Source organism: Dendropsophus ebraccatus, chromosome 15 (assembly GCF_027789765.1).
Source record: "Dendropsophus ebraccatus isolate aDenEbr1 chromosome 15, aDenEbr1.pat, whole genome shotgun sequence".
Taxonomy (NCBI): Eukaryota; Metazoa; Chordata; class Amphibia; order Anura; family Hylidae; genus Dendropsophus; species Dendropsophus ebraccatus.
Window position 1 is genome coordinate 48,189,866 of NC_091468.1, and position 12,328 is coordinate 48,202,193.

Consider the following 12,328-nt stretch of genomic DNA (forward strand, 5'->3'; position numbering starts at 1 on the left):
AAAGATGTTAAAAGTCGAGAGATCAATACTTTAAGGCAAGCTTTAAAATACTTTTGTCTTACAAGATGGATGAAGGCGCTTTCCATCCTGCCACTGGCTCTATAACCTTCCATTTGTCCTCCGCTATGAATGTGTGAAGGTCTTCAGCCATCCTTGAGCCGTGATAACGTCGGAACGCTCCATCCACAACACTAGGAGACAAAATTAAAAAGGCTAAAATCTCCACCCAGCCTCTTAGCAATGGATGGTGAAATTTCACTGTCGGACATAGTGTCCGAGAACTTTTTATAGGTGGGGGTCCAGGTGCCGGGACCCTTCACTGAATGTAAAAAGAGAGGCAGAAGTATGGCTGCATGCACTGCGCCCCTTTGGTCTATGCTCTAGACAGCAATGGCAAGCGGTATATGTACTTTTAATGGAAGTGTATGGAATTTCTGGAAATGTTGCATATAGGAAGTCCAATAGGCTTCCATAATAATTCCATATACCACTGACTGTAGCTGTTTAGATTGGGGATGTAGGGGGGCAGGGGGGCAGCCACACACTTCTGCCCCTTCACTTTAATGATCAGCGAGGAGGCTCAGCACATGGACCCCACTGACACAAATGTCTGACAAGTACAGGGTTATAGATAATATGTTAATGGAAGTATCCAATACAGTGGCTGCTGCTGGGGAAGGGGGTGATCGGGCACGTCTTTCCTCCGTAAGTGTTCACTGGGGTTTGAAGAAAACAGAATCACAATTTAAAAGAACCTTGGCTTTGTGAGACAGACCCTTATTAGTGTATTTTAGCCTATCAAAAAGAAGCTAAACTCTCCGCCCCAAGTCCGCTGTAATTGCTGTGCTGTCGGCTTTACTCACCATTTGCTTGTGATGCATTGATATAGAAGAATAGAAGACTGTTTGCGAGAAAAAGACCGCTTGGACCATCTAGTATAGTGCTCTGAACTCCAACAATTCGGCTCTCAAACAGTATTTTCGAGGAAAGTTTGCTTCAGGACTCAAACACTTTTTCACCACCCAGTCTTAAAGTCTTGTGTAGGGTAGTCTCACATGTACCAGATCAGCAGCGGATTTCACGCTGCAAGCTTGCAGCCAAATCCGCTGCGGATCCATATAATGTGAAGGTCTATGGGGTAACGTAACCGCAAATTTTCATTCCACTGCGGATATGTAAGCCGGCCCCTTTAACCACCCGCAGCCGCCGGCCCGGAGCATACATTACCTGCTCGGCTGTGTGTGAGACTCCCGGCTCCCCTAGCTCCCAATCAGCCAATCAGTGCACGGTAGCGCTGATTGCTGAAGCGATGGGAGCCGGGAGTCTTACACACAGCCGCGGCGCCAAGCAGGTAATGTATGCTCCGGGCCAGGGCCTGCCGGCGGCAGGGGGTTAAAGGGGCCGGGTCACACACTGGCAGTGGAATGAAAATTCCGCTCTGGGTATGTGACCCATTCAACTTCACACCACATGGATCCGCAGCGGATTTCGCTGCAAACTCGCAGCATGAGAATGCCCCCTAATATGACGTGCGATCCTCATTAGCAAATGCTAAGTCTAGAATGTTCTCTACTCAGCTTGGTGACCTAACAAGCTGTTTTAGAAATACTTCAGCAGGAACTGCTCAACCACAGCGGAGACATGCTTCAGAATGACTGAGTAGGCCGTTCCTGCATGGTCAATGTGTCTTAGCGACTAGGAAGCAAAAGTGTGCCGACAGGGAGTTTCAGGGGAAACAGGGGAGATGAGTATTTATCACTTTCCCTGCTGAAGAGCTAAGGCCCTGGTGTTACCAGCAGATACAGCTATTTGCATGGACATAATCCATTAGATGGAAACAAAATAGACCACAAATATATTTATAGGCTAAAGGGTTGTAAAAGCTAAATTGCCACTCACAGCTAAATAACAATGTTAGCAATGGAAGTCAGATGCTGCAGTATTATGGGTAATTTGTAAGATTGTAAGGTAAACCAGCCTTTTTCCCCCAGTGTTGATCCAGAGGAAGGTAAACAAACCCTATTGCAGCTAATGTCACATTAATTTTTATAAATTTATAGAAAAAAAACTGTCTGTCTTTCTCACTCCGAGTACTGTGTGGGTTTTAAAGTAAGATAATAAATCCACTTACTGGTATATTGTTGGAAGAGTTGTGACAAAGAAACGGCCGCTGAGTCCTGAGAAAAAGAGAAAGAAGTTTATTTAAGCAACAAGCAAAAAAATGATATATTTAATCTGTTATAATCTGATCCATATCGACCAATAAGAGGCATAATAGGCAATAAGACATTTATCACCTATCCACAGAACTGGTAATAAAAACTATGACTGCTGGGGACCACAATGATCTCTAGAACTATGTAACTATGTAACACTCATTTTCAGTAGTGGGGTTACATGTAATCCCACATTTACCTGCAGATAGGTAATAAATGCCATATCCCCTATCCATAACAATCTAATCATGGGGTGTCTAATCTCTGCGACTCCTGAGACCCCAAGGAGAAGGAGCCAACTCTGATGTTAGAATGAAGCGGTAGTGTATATGTGTGACCACTGCTTCATTCATTCTCTAGGACAGCAGACAGGAACAGCCAAGTACCGTTGCCATAGAAAATAGAGCGGCAGTGAACACAACATGACCATCGCTCGTGTCCCCGTTCTTGACTCTGCAGACTTCTCTGGTGGTAAAAGCTGGCAGGTCTGCATGGACGTCATTTAAAGGGGTTGTTCACCAAAAAATGTTTTTCTATCAAATCAACTGGTGCAAGCAAGTGCCAGAGATTTGTAAAAAAATAAAATAAAATAAACTTCATTCTTCCATACTTATCAGCTACTGTATGTCCTGCAGGAAGTGGTGTATTCTTCTTTCTAGTCTAAACAGAAAGAGAGGCTTTCTATGAAAATTTGCTCCTGCTCTGGACAGTTCCTGACATTAACAGAGGTGGCAGCAGAGAGCACCGTTTTCTTATATGAAATTAAACAAAATGTGAACAAAATCTAATAATTTATGGTCACTGTCCAAAATAGCTCTCTGCTCTGGCATTGCTACACATGTGGAATAAGGCTCCATTCACACAGGTCCCAGAAAATGATGGAACCTGGCAGACCCTATAAGAGATCAATGCATAGAAATGTAAATAAATTTCTATGGAGAGGACCGGAGCCCTTTCAGGGTCTTGTACAGTGCACAAGACTAACATTGACCCTAACCCTATGGTCCCAGAAGCAACATATATATTGGACATATAAGTGTCACTGTTTTTTTTTTTTGCAGAAATCAATAGTACAGGGGATTTTAAGAAACTTTGGAATTTGGTTTATTAGTCGAAAAAAAAGGAATTTTTATCATGAAAAAGTAGTTTGAAGCTCTCTGCCCTGTCTTCATGATTTTCTATGGAGAGGGGAGGGGTGGAGGGAGATGAGGCACCAAAACAGAACAACAAAGAGTTAATTTACAGCTACATCACCAGGCTATCTCCTATGAGGTCAGCACTGACCTCTCTGATCTCTGAATACCGGCTTTCACACAGGTCCTGCTGTGTAATGCTTTGTTCTCTGCTGGCAACTAATCTTTCTCCTCCCTCCTCCCCTCTCCGTAGAACACAAAGGGTCCGACTGATGTAAAAGAGTCAAGATTTCCTGATAATGAGCAGTAAATGAGAGGGGGGGGCTGGGAAAGCCTTTTTGAATGCAGATAATGGCATATTTGCATAATAAACTCCATTACAAAGTTTCTTAAAATCACCTGTACTATTGATTTCTGCAAAAAACAAAAACACAACAGTGACAAGTGATTCTATTGGACACAGATTCACTACCTTTAGGGATGTCCACCTGAGTGGAGTGAGATGCAATCCCAAGTTCCTATGTATTACATGGTTGGCAATTCAGCTTAATAATAGGGGGTATGTTTGCCGAGGGTTAGAATAGCCTGGCCCACTGGGACACTAATACTTTGTACAGCAGCAAGTTTGAGAGAATCCTTGAGTAAGCTCAGTCATGAGTAAGCGGATTTCTTGGTGCGACATCTGCTTGTCCTTGGTGATACATCTGCTTGTCCATAGACATGATTGAAGTAATTAATGCAAATAAAGAAAAGTAAAGATTTGTTCCACAAAACAAAATACTTTGTATATTAAAGGGGTGTTCCAGAAAAAAAAAGCAGCAGCCGAGGGCAAATGAAACCGCATCCACAAGACGTGGCTCTACTCTTTGCAGGAGCTCCCTGCTCTGGCACATACAAGGGGTGCCAGGCAGCTCCCATAAAGCCCATGCGGGGTTTACATAAGACAACCTATTGAACCCATCACGAATATTGCTTTATTTTCTGATGATTCTATTATGAAGAGAGGACATCTATATTGTCATTAATATGTATGTCAGATCTCACCAAATGGGAGGGAAAAAAAATCAAATCAATTTCTAAACGTTAGGCTACTCTGTATTTTGTTGAAATGTGCCACCATGTATATAATTTTGCAGATAAAATCACTAATTCTGTATCCTTCTTTATGTTGCTGCCATGGAAACTGCAAGTCCCTGGGTTACGGCACATAAACACCGGAATATGTGACGGCTCCGGGAACAACAACATAAACAAAACATTCAAAAATCACTTTATTTTTTAATAATACCATTTTGTCATGTAACCATTGTGTGGCTAACCATTTAGTCACATACATACTATAGTAACCTGCTGCACCCGGCACCATCTCCCTCACCAGCTTTATTTACATGGCTACAATGATGACATATGATGATATCTCGGCAGCAACCAATCACTGGCCTTGGTCATGCCACATGCTTTTAAGGCCCATTCTGACATAGGTATAACTTATGGGCTCTACAGCTTCCAACAACCCTAGCACATTATTTAAATTCAAGCAATATAATTTTTTTTAATCACCTTTTTTCTCCTCTTTTGATCCGCCTTTGTCCTACAATAGATTCTTATCAGACAAAACGCTTCACCTGTTATCTAGCATCTCCCCCAACTAGCTAAATTCATCATCCACATCCACTTTATCAAATCAGCTAGGAGCTGTCCCGGATAGATATGAGTGAAACTTACACAAACTACGCTACTTAAGCAGGCCTATGGCGCTTTCCATGTTTTTCAGAATTCCCTAGGGCTGCATCCAACTCCAGCGGTAGCCAGTATTCAAATATCAAGTGATCAGACTTGTGCTTGAGTCATGCTCATGTCTAGTCCTGAAGCTAGCCCAGGGATAACGTTACAAAGCAAGCAATTCTATGAAAGGGGGAGGAGGGAATTGGGTACACAGGCAGAAACAGCTTTGTAAGTAAAGTCCCTATTACACGGGGCAATCACCGAACGCAAGCGAGTGCCGCTTCTCGTTCCCAGCTCGCTGCCAGCGCTATTACATGCGCCGACAGTGAGCAGGTAAGAGCAGAAAGGCCACGGAGAGATGTGGGGGGCTCCCCAGACGATCTTTAGATTGTTTGGGGAGCCCATAGGCGATGAAAGACAATGAAATACAATAGGAGCCCATAGGAAATTAAAGAAAATGATCAGCCGACTGATCAGCCGGCTGATCGATTGCCTTTTATTACACAAAGCGATAATCGGCCGAAATAGTCGGCCAAATATGGACGATAATTGCTTTGTGTAATAGGGCCTTAAGAAGAGCTGTCACGCAGAGATTTATACACAGTACAGGTTGCTCACTACAGCTTTATCATGCCTTCCATGCTGCTGCTTTTCTGGCTGTGCACAAAGATAGTGCAGGATCTCCTCCTGTGTGTGTGAGAAAGTTACAGATTCAGCTTGCAGAGCATAAATCTGCATAGAAATAGAAGATATATGAGGGCTAGATATAATCCTGCTCCTCGTGTACACAGAACAGCTTATCTTAACCCCTTGAGGACCCGGCCCAAAATGACCCAGTGGACCAGGCCAAATTTTGTGAATTTGACCTGTTTCACTTTATCCATTAATAATGTCTAGATGCTTTTACATATCCTAATGATTCTGAGATTGTTTTCTCGTGACATATTCTACTTTATATTTACTGGTAAATTTGAGTGGATATTTATAGCGAATCCTTATGAAAAATCACAAAATAATGTGAAAAATTGTGAAAATTTTCATTTTTCTAACTTTGAAATATTCTGCCTGTAAGGAAAATAGTTATACCACATAAATTAGACACTAAATAACATTAGCAATATGTCTACTTTATGTTGGCAGCATTTTTTAAACTTGCTTTCACTAGAAAGCTTAAAAGTTTAGCAACAATTTCCCAAATTTTCGAGAAAATTTCAAAATCAGATTTTGTTAGGGACCAGTTGAGGTTTGAAGTGAATTTAAGGGGATTGTATATAATACCCCCCCCCCCCCACACACACACACACAAATCACCCCATTTCAGAAACTGCACCCCATAAACTGTTCAAAATCACTCCCAAAAAGTTTTTTAACTCTTTAGTTGAGTCACAGAAATAAAAGCTAAATGTGTAAGAAAATTGAAAATTTCAATTTTCTGTGCACAAATTATATTGTAATCCAATTTCTCTCATAATAGAAAACCTATCACCAGAGAAATGCACCACAAAATTTATTGCCCTGTTTCTGCAGTTTAGAAAAATACCCCATATGTGGACGTTTATTGCCAAGTGGGCGCTAGGAGAGCCTCCAAAGGGAAGAAGCTGGATTTGGCCAGATTGGAGGACGGAGGCCATGTCAGGTTCGCAGAGCCCCCGTGCTGCCAAAACATTGTAAACCCCCCACAAGTGACCCCCATTATGGAAACTACACCCCTCAAGGAACGTAACAAGGGGTATAGTGGCCATATGGACCCCACTGGTGACCGGTACAAATGTGGAACAATGTGCCGTGAAAGTGAAAAAATTTATATTTTAAACTAAAATGTTAGTCTAGCCTCGATTTTTTCGTTTTCACAAGGGGTTAAAAAAGAAAAAAACCTGCTACACATGTAGAGCAATTCCCCACAAACACGGAAATACCCCACATGTGGACATTTATTGCCAAGTGGGCGCTAGGAGAGCCTCCAAAGGGAAGGAGCGCCGTTTGGATTTTGGAAGCTGGATTTGGCCAGATTGGAGGACGGAGGCTATGTCGGGTTCGCAGAGCCCCCGTGCTGCCAAAACATTGTAAACCCCCCACAAGTGACACCATTATGGAAACTACACCCCTCAAGGAACGTAACAAGGGGTATAGTGAGCATATGGACCCCACTGGTGGCAGGCATAATGTGGAACAATGTGTTGTGAAAAAGAAAAAATGAAATTTTCATTTTCACAGCACATTGTTCCACCTATGTGCCTTCCACCAGTGGGGTCCATATGCTCACTATACCCCTTGTTAGATTCCTTGAGGGGTGTCCTTTCCATAATGGGGTCACTTGTGGGTAGTTTCCACTGTTTTGGTAGCACGGGCCCTTTGAAAAATCAACATGGCCACCATCCTCCATTCTGTTTAAATCCAGCTTTCAAAACGGTGCTTCTTCCCTTTGGAGGCTTTCCTTGTGCCCGCTTGGCACTTTAAGTCCACATGTGGGGTATTTTTATACTCAGGGGCAAATTCTCTACATGTTTAGTGGGTATTTTTTTTCTTCTAAGCCCTTGTGAAAATGAAAGATTCCAGGATAGACCAACATTTTCGTCTAAAAAAAAGTAAATTTTTTAGACTAAAAGGTTGGTCTAGCCTGGAATCTTTCATTTTCTCAAGGGGTTAAAAGTGAGTTGGAGTGGGAATGAGTAGAGCAATTTCCTCCGAAGGGGGAAATACCCCACAAGCGGACTTACATTAGTACGTGGACACAGGACAAGCCTTCAAAAGGACTGAGTGCCCTTTTGAGGCCGGAATGCCCTTTTGAGCCCTCCTGCTACACGGACCTCACTGGTGACAGGCACATAGGTAGGGTTAAAAGAGAAAAATAAATTAGACATGCACGGAGTTGTCTCATTCAGTGACAGTTGCAGACATTCTCAGGAAAATAAATAGAAAAATGCCCAAGCAAAAGGACGCCATTACAGAAACTACACCACCCAAGAAATGTATTTAGGAGGTGTAGGGTGCAAAAGCATTTCAAAAATCTATTTTCCTGGACTGAATGTGCTGCAGTAGTTGAAAATTAGAAATACCAATTTTCACACTGCTCAACTGTAAGGCCAGTATGACTCTCCACGTCGGCATTTGATGCAGTCATGGAAAGTCTGCCCTCCGCTAAAGGGCCAGTTCACACTGAGTAAACACGGCGTTATTCCGGCGCCCTCTCATTCACTTACAGCAGCACACTGAGCACAGTGGGATTTACACTGTGTTTACTCATTGTGAACTGACCCTAAGGGTGCGTTCACACCGAGCAAAATCGTTGGAATTCCACTGCGGAGGTCTCCACCATGGAATTCCACCTGCCCCAGTGTAAACCAGTGTGTCTATGGGAGGGCTTGCACGCCTCCGCTCAAAGAACTGACATGTAAATTCTTAAGAGCAGAGACGCGCGAGCCCTCCCATACACACACTGTTTGACACTGAGGTAAGTGGAGCTCCGCTTTGGAATTCCCCAGATTTTGCTCAGTGTGGACATGCCCTAATTATGCCGTGTATGTCCCTTCTAGAAAAAAAAATCAAAATCTGGCTCTAATTGTAAGCCTGCAAATACAATGGGCCTTGGGAGCCCATGTGTATTTGAGGTCTAAATTAGGAGATAGGCACGGCATTGGCTGACAGTTGAAATAGAAGCTCAACTGTCAGGCCAGTATGACTTTCCACATCAGCATGTGATGCCAACATGGAGAGTCTGCCCTCCACTAATCATGCCGTGTATGGGTCTATTTACACAGAAAGATTATCCGACAGATTATCTGCCAAAGATTTGAAGCCAAAGCCAGGAATGGATTTTGAAAGTGGAGAAATCTCAGACTTTCCTTTATGACCTGATCTCTGCTTATAGTCTGTTTCCAAAGATGGAAACAGACTATAAACAGAGATCAGGTCATAAAGGAAAGCCTGAGATTTCTCCTCTTTCACATCCATTCCTGGCATTGGCTTCAAATCTTTGGCAGATAATCTTTCCGTGTAAATGGACCCTATGTACCCTATATAAAAAACGTGGCCAGTAGAGATGAGCGAACTGTTCGGACTTTTGGTCCAATGGCATCGGCGCTCTCTCGTAATGCCTGTGTTCCTGGCTGCATATTTGCGCTCCCGGGAATATGTGGCCAGTATATTCCAGGGAATCCATGTTGAATTCCCTGGAATATCCTGCCCGCATATTCGTGGGAGCGCAACTATGCAGCCGGGATCACAGGCATGACGAGAGAGCGACCAAAAGTCCAACGGTCCGCTCATCTCTAGTGGCCAGTGACCAGAAGTGGAAAGGACAAATTTGGAAATTTTGCAGGTTGGGAATTAATACTCCATGGACGTATGGTACTTCTTGAAGCATTCTTTTATACAGAGGCCAGGTTTATCAGGACAGGTATCACACTGAAAACACATGTCCTTTCTAAACCCCCTTTTGTAGCACACGCGACACCTTTTCTGGCTTTTGCCCTTCTTGCCAGTGTGAGGGACTTCGCCAGGAAAGTGCTGCCCTGGCACGATACGGGGACCTCCAGTTGCAGCTGCAGAAGTACTAGGCCCTCCTTCTCCTCCACAAAAAATCAGGGCCTTGACAACTGCCTCCTGAAACTGGAGGTGTTTCCCAGGGTGGTCGGCACAACGGTAAAGTACAAACGCGTTGTACATTGCCGTTTGGACCATGTGCACGGCTAACTTTTTGTACCAGATGTTTGTTTTCCGCAGAGCACTATATGGCTTGAGGACTTGATCTGAAAGATCAACTCCTCCCATATACCAATTGTAGTCCAAAATACAATCGGGTTTGAGTGCTACTGCGGTGGTACCGCGGACAGGGACAGGGGTCGTGCCAGGACCATGGATAGTAGTCAAAATAAGCACATCGCGTTTGTCCTTATATTTGACTAATACCAGGTTGTTGCTAAAATGGGCCTTGAAGACACCCCGTCGCAGTACTTCTGCCACAGGAGATCTCGGGAGGCCTCTCTGATTTTTCCTCACAGTGCCGCAAGCTACAGTAGCTCGAGCTCTGAGGGATTTGAAAAGAGGGAGACTGGTATAAAAGTTATCCACGTAGAGGTGGTAACCTTTATCCAGTAGTGGGAACATCAGTTCCCACACAAGCTTCCCACTAACTCCCAGAGTGGGGGGACATTCTGGAGGTTGGATGTGGGTGTCCCTCCCTTCATAAACTCTAAATCTGTGAGTGTACCCTGAGGTACTCTCACAGAGTTTGTAGAGTTTGATGCTGTACCTTGCCCTCTTACTTGGCAGGTACTGGCGAAATTGGACTCTCCCCTTGAAGCTGACAAGGGATTCGTCAATGGAGATATATTTCCCTGGGATATATACCTCCGAAAATTTGGCCGCAAGATGATCAATGATCGGCCTAATTTTGTATAGGCGGCTGTAAGAGGGAGCATCTCGGGGGGGGGGGGGGGGGGGGGGGGGGGGGTACCTTGCATTATTGTTGTAATGCAGGAATTTGAGGATAGCCTCAAAGCGATGCCTTGTCATGGCCATTCGGTGTATTGGAGTGTTATATAAAATATCCACACTCCAATACTGCCTAATTCGGGGGTTTTTAACTAGCCCCATGTGCAGCAGAAGACCCCAAAACGTGGTCATTTCTGCTGCATCAACTGGGGTCCAGCTGTGGGATCCCGAAAAAAAAGGAGGAGACGGGGTGCTGAGCCAGAAACTGCTGGGCGTACAAATTAGTTTGCACGACCATCAGACTTATCAGTTCTTCACTGAAAAAGAGTTTGAAAAAGTCTATTTCAGTGAAGCCTGAGGGGTCAAATTGGATTCCCGATTGTCCCACAAAATCGTGAATCTGTGGCTCAAAATTGGGGGGGAATGGGGTCCAGATGGGCTCACTTGTATGGGGGGCTGGGGTGGAGATGGAGTCACTGGGGTGGAGATCGGGGGAGGCTGTCCGAGGCGTTCGCCTTGGACGCCTTTGGCGCCTTGGAGGTTCATCATCGCTACATGATGGAGAGGAGGAGGAGGTCGAAACGAGGAAAGTAGGATCTTCCTCTTCTCCCTCACTGGCTGTATCGGTGTCAGAGGCAATAAGAGTATATGCCTCTTCAGCCGAATACATACGATGGGCAATTTTTTTAAGATTTAGATATGGGGGGGTTATGTAAATCAGTAAAATTTATTTATGTGTAGTGTGTGCGTGTTTTTTACACTTACACTTTTCAAGGGAAAAAAAACCTGTGCCCACTTGTTGCTAATCAGTGAATAGTCACTGATCAGAACAAGAGAGACAGGGGGGATGGCAGAGGGGTGGGCAGGTGATGGGGTGGGTGGCGGAGGAACTGTCTGAGTGGGCAAAGAGAGTCAGGGGGGAGAAGCTGGCACAGGGGTGGGCAGGTGAGGTGGCCAGGTGAGGGGGAGGGTGGAAGAGGAACGGTCTGAGTGGGCAAAGTGACTCAGGGGGGAGAGGCTGGTACAGGGGTGGGTCAGTGAGGTGGGCAGGTGAGGTCTGAGGGGGCAAAGAGAGGCAGAGGGACTGGGCAGCACGGATGCAAAAAAAGGGGGGAAAAACTTATTTGTTAGAGAAAAAAAAGGGGCACACTTGTTGCTGATCAGTGATTAGTCACTGATCAGAACAAGAGAAACGGGGCGGTGGGTGGGGGTTGGAGGAACAAAGAGGCAAGGGTGGAGGATGGCACAGGGGTGGGCAGGTGAGGTGGGGGGGAACTGTCTGAGGGGGCAAAGAGGAGCAGAAAGAGGATGGCACAGGGGTAGGCAGGTGGAGGATGGCACAGGGGTGAGCAGGTGAGGCTGGTGGAGGAACGGTCTGAGAGGTCAAAAAGAGGCAGGGGGAGGCTGGCACAGGGGTGGGAAAGTGAGGTGGGCAGGTGAGGGGGCGGCGCGGAGGAACGGTCTGAGGGGGGCAAAGAGGCAGGGGGACCGCTAGCAGCACAGAGGATGCTGCTAGCAGGATCTCCCTGCACACACTATGCCACTGACGGATGCGACAGCACGGGCAGCACGGAGCGGCGCAGGGGAAAACAAGGAAAAAATTATTTTTATTTTTTACAAAAAAAAAAAACAAAACTTGTGCCCACTTGTTGCTGATCAGTGATGAGTCACTGATCAGAACAAGAGAGACAGGAGCAGCAGCAGCAGAAGAACTACTGCTGCTGCTGCTGCTGCACAGTCACAAATTTCAGGGGATCAGCCAGGCAGCACACAGTGGGCACTGCTGGCTGATCACCCTGCGCTATGCCACCAACGAGGCTG

At 45.2% G+C, this 12,328-nt stretch overlaps 1 protein-coding gene across 2 annotated transcripts in view; it reads right to left on the reverse strand.

The window, feature by feature from the left end:
* Window positions 1-12,328, reverse strand: part of TMX4 (thioredoxin related transmembrane protein 4) — a 55,600-nt gene that overhangs the window by 23,333 nt on the left and 19,939 nt on the right. For both annotated transcript variants that reach the window (XM_069954971.1, XM_069954970.1), the window contains exons 3-4: window positions 2,132-2,177; window positions 63-191 (exon numbers count right to left, since the gene is read on the reverse strand). In XM_069954971.1, coding sequence (XP_069811072.1) covers window positions 63-191; window positions 2,132-2,177 — 175 coding nt within the window. The remainder of the gene's footprint in view (window positions 1-62; window positions 192-2,131; window positions 2,178-12,328) is intronic.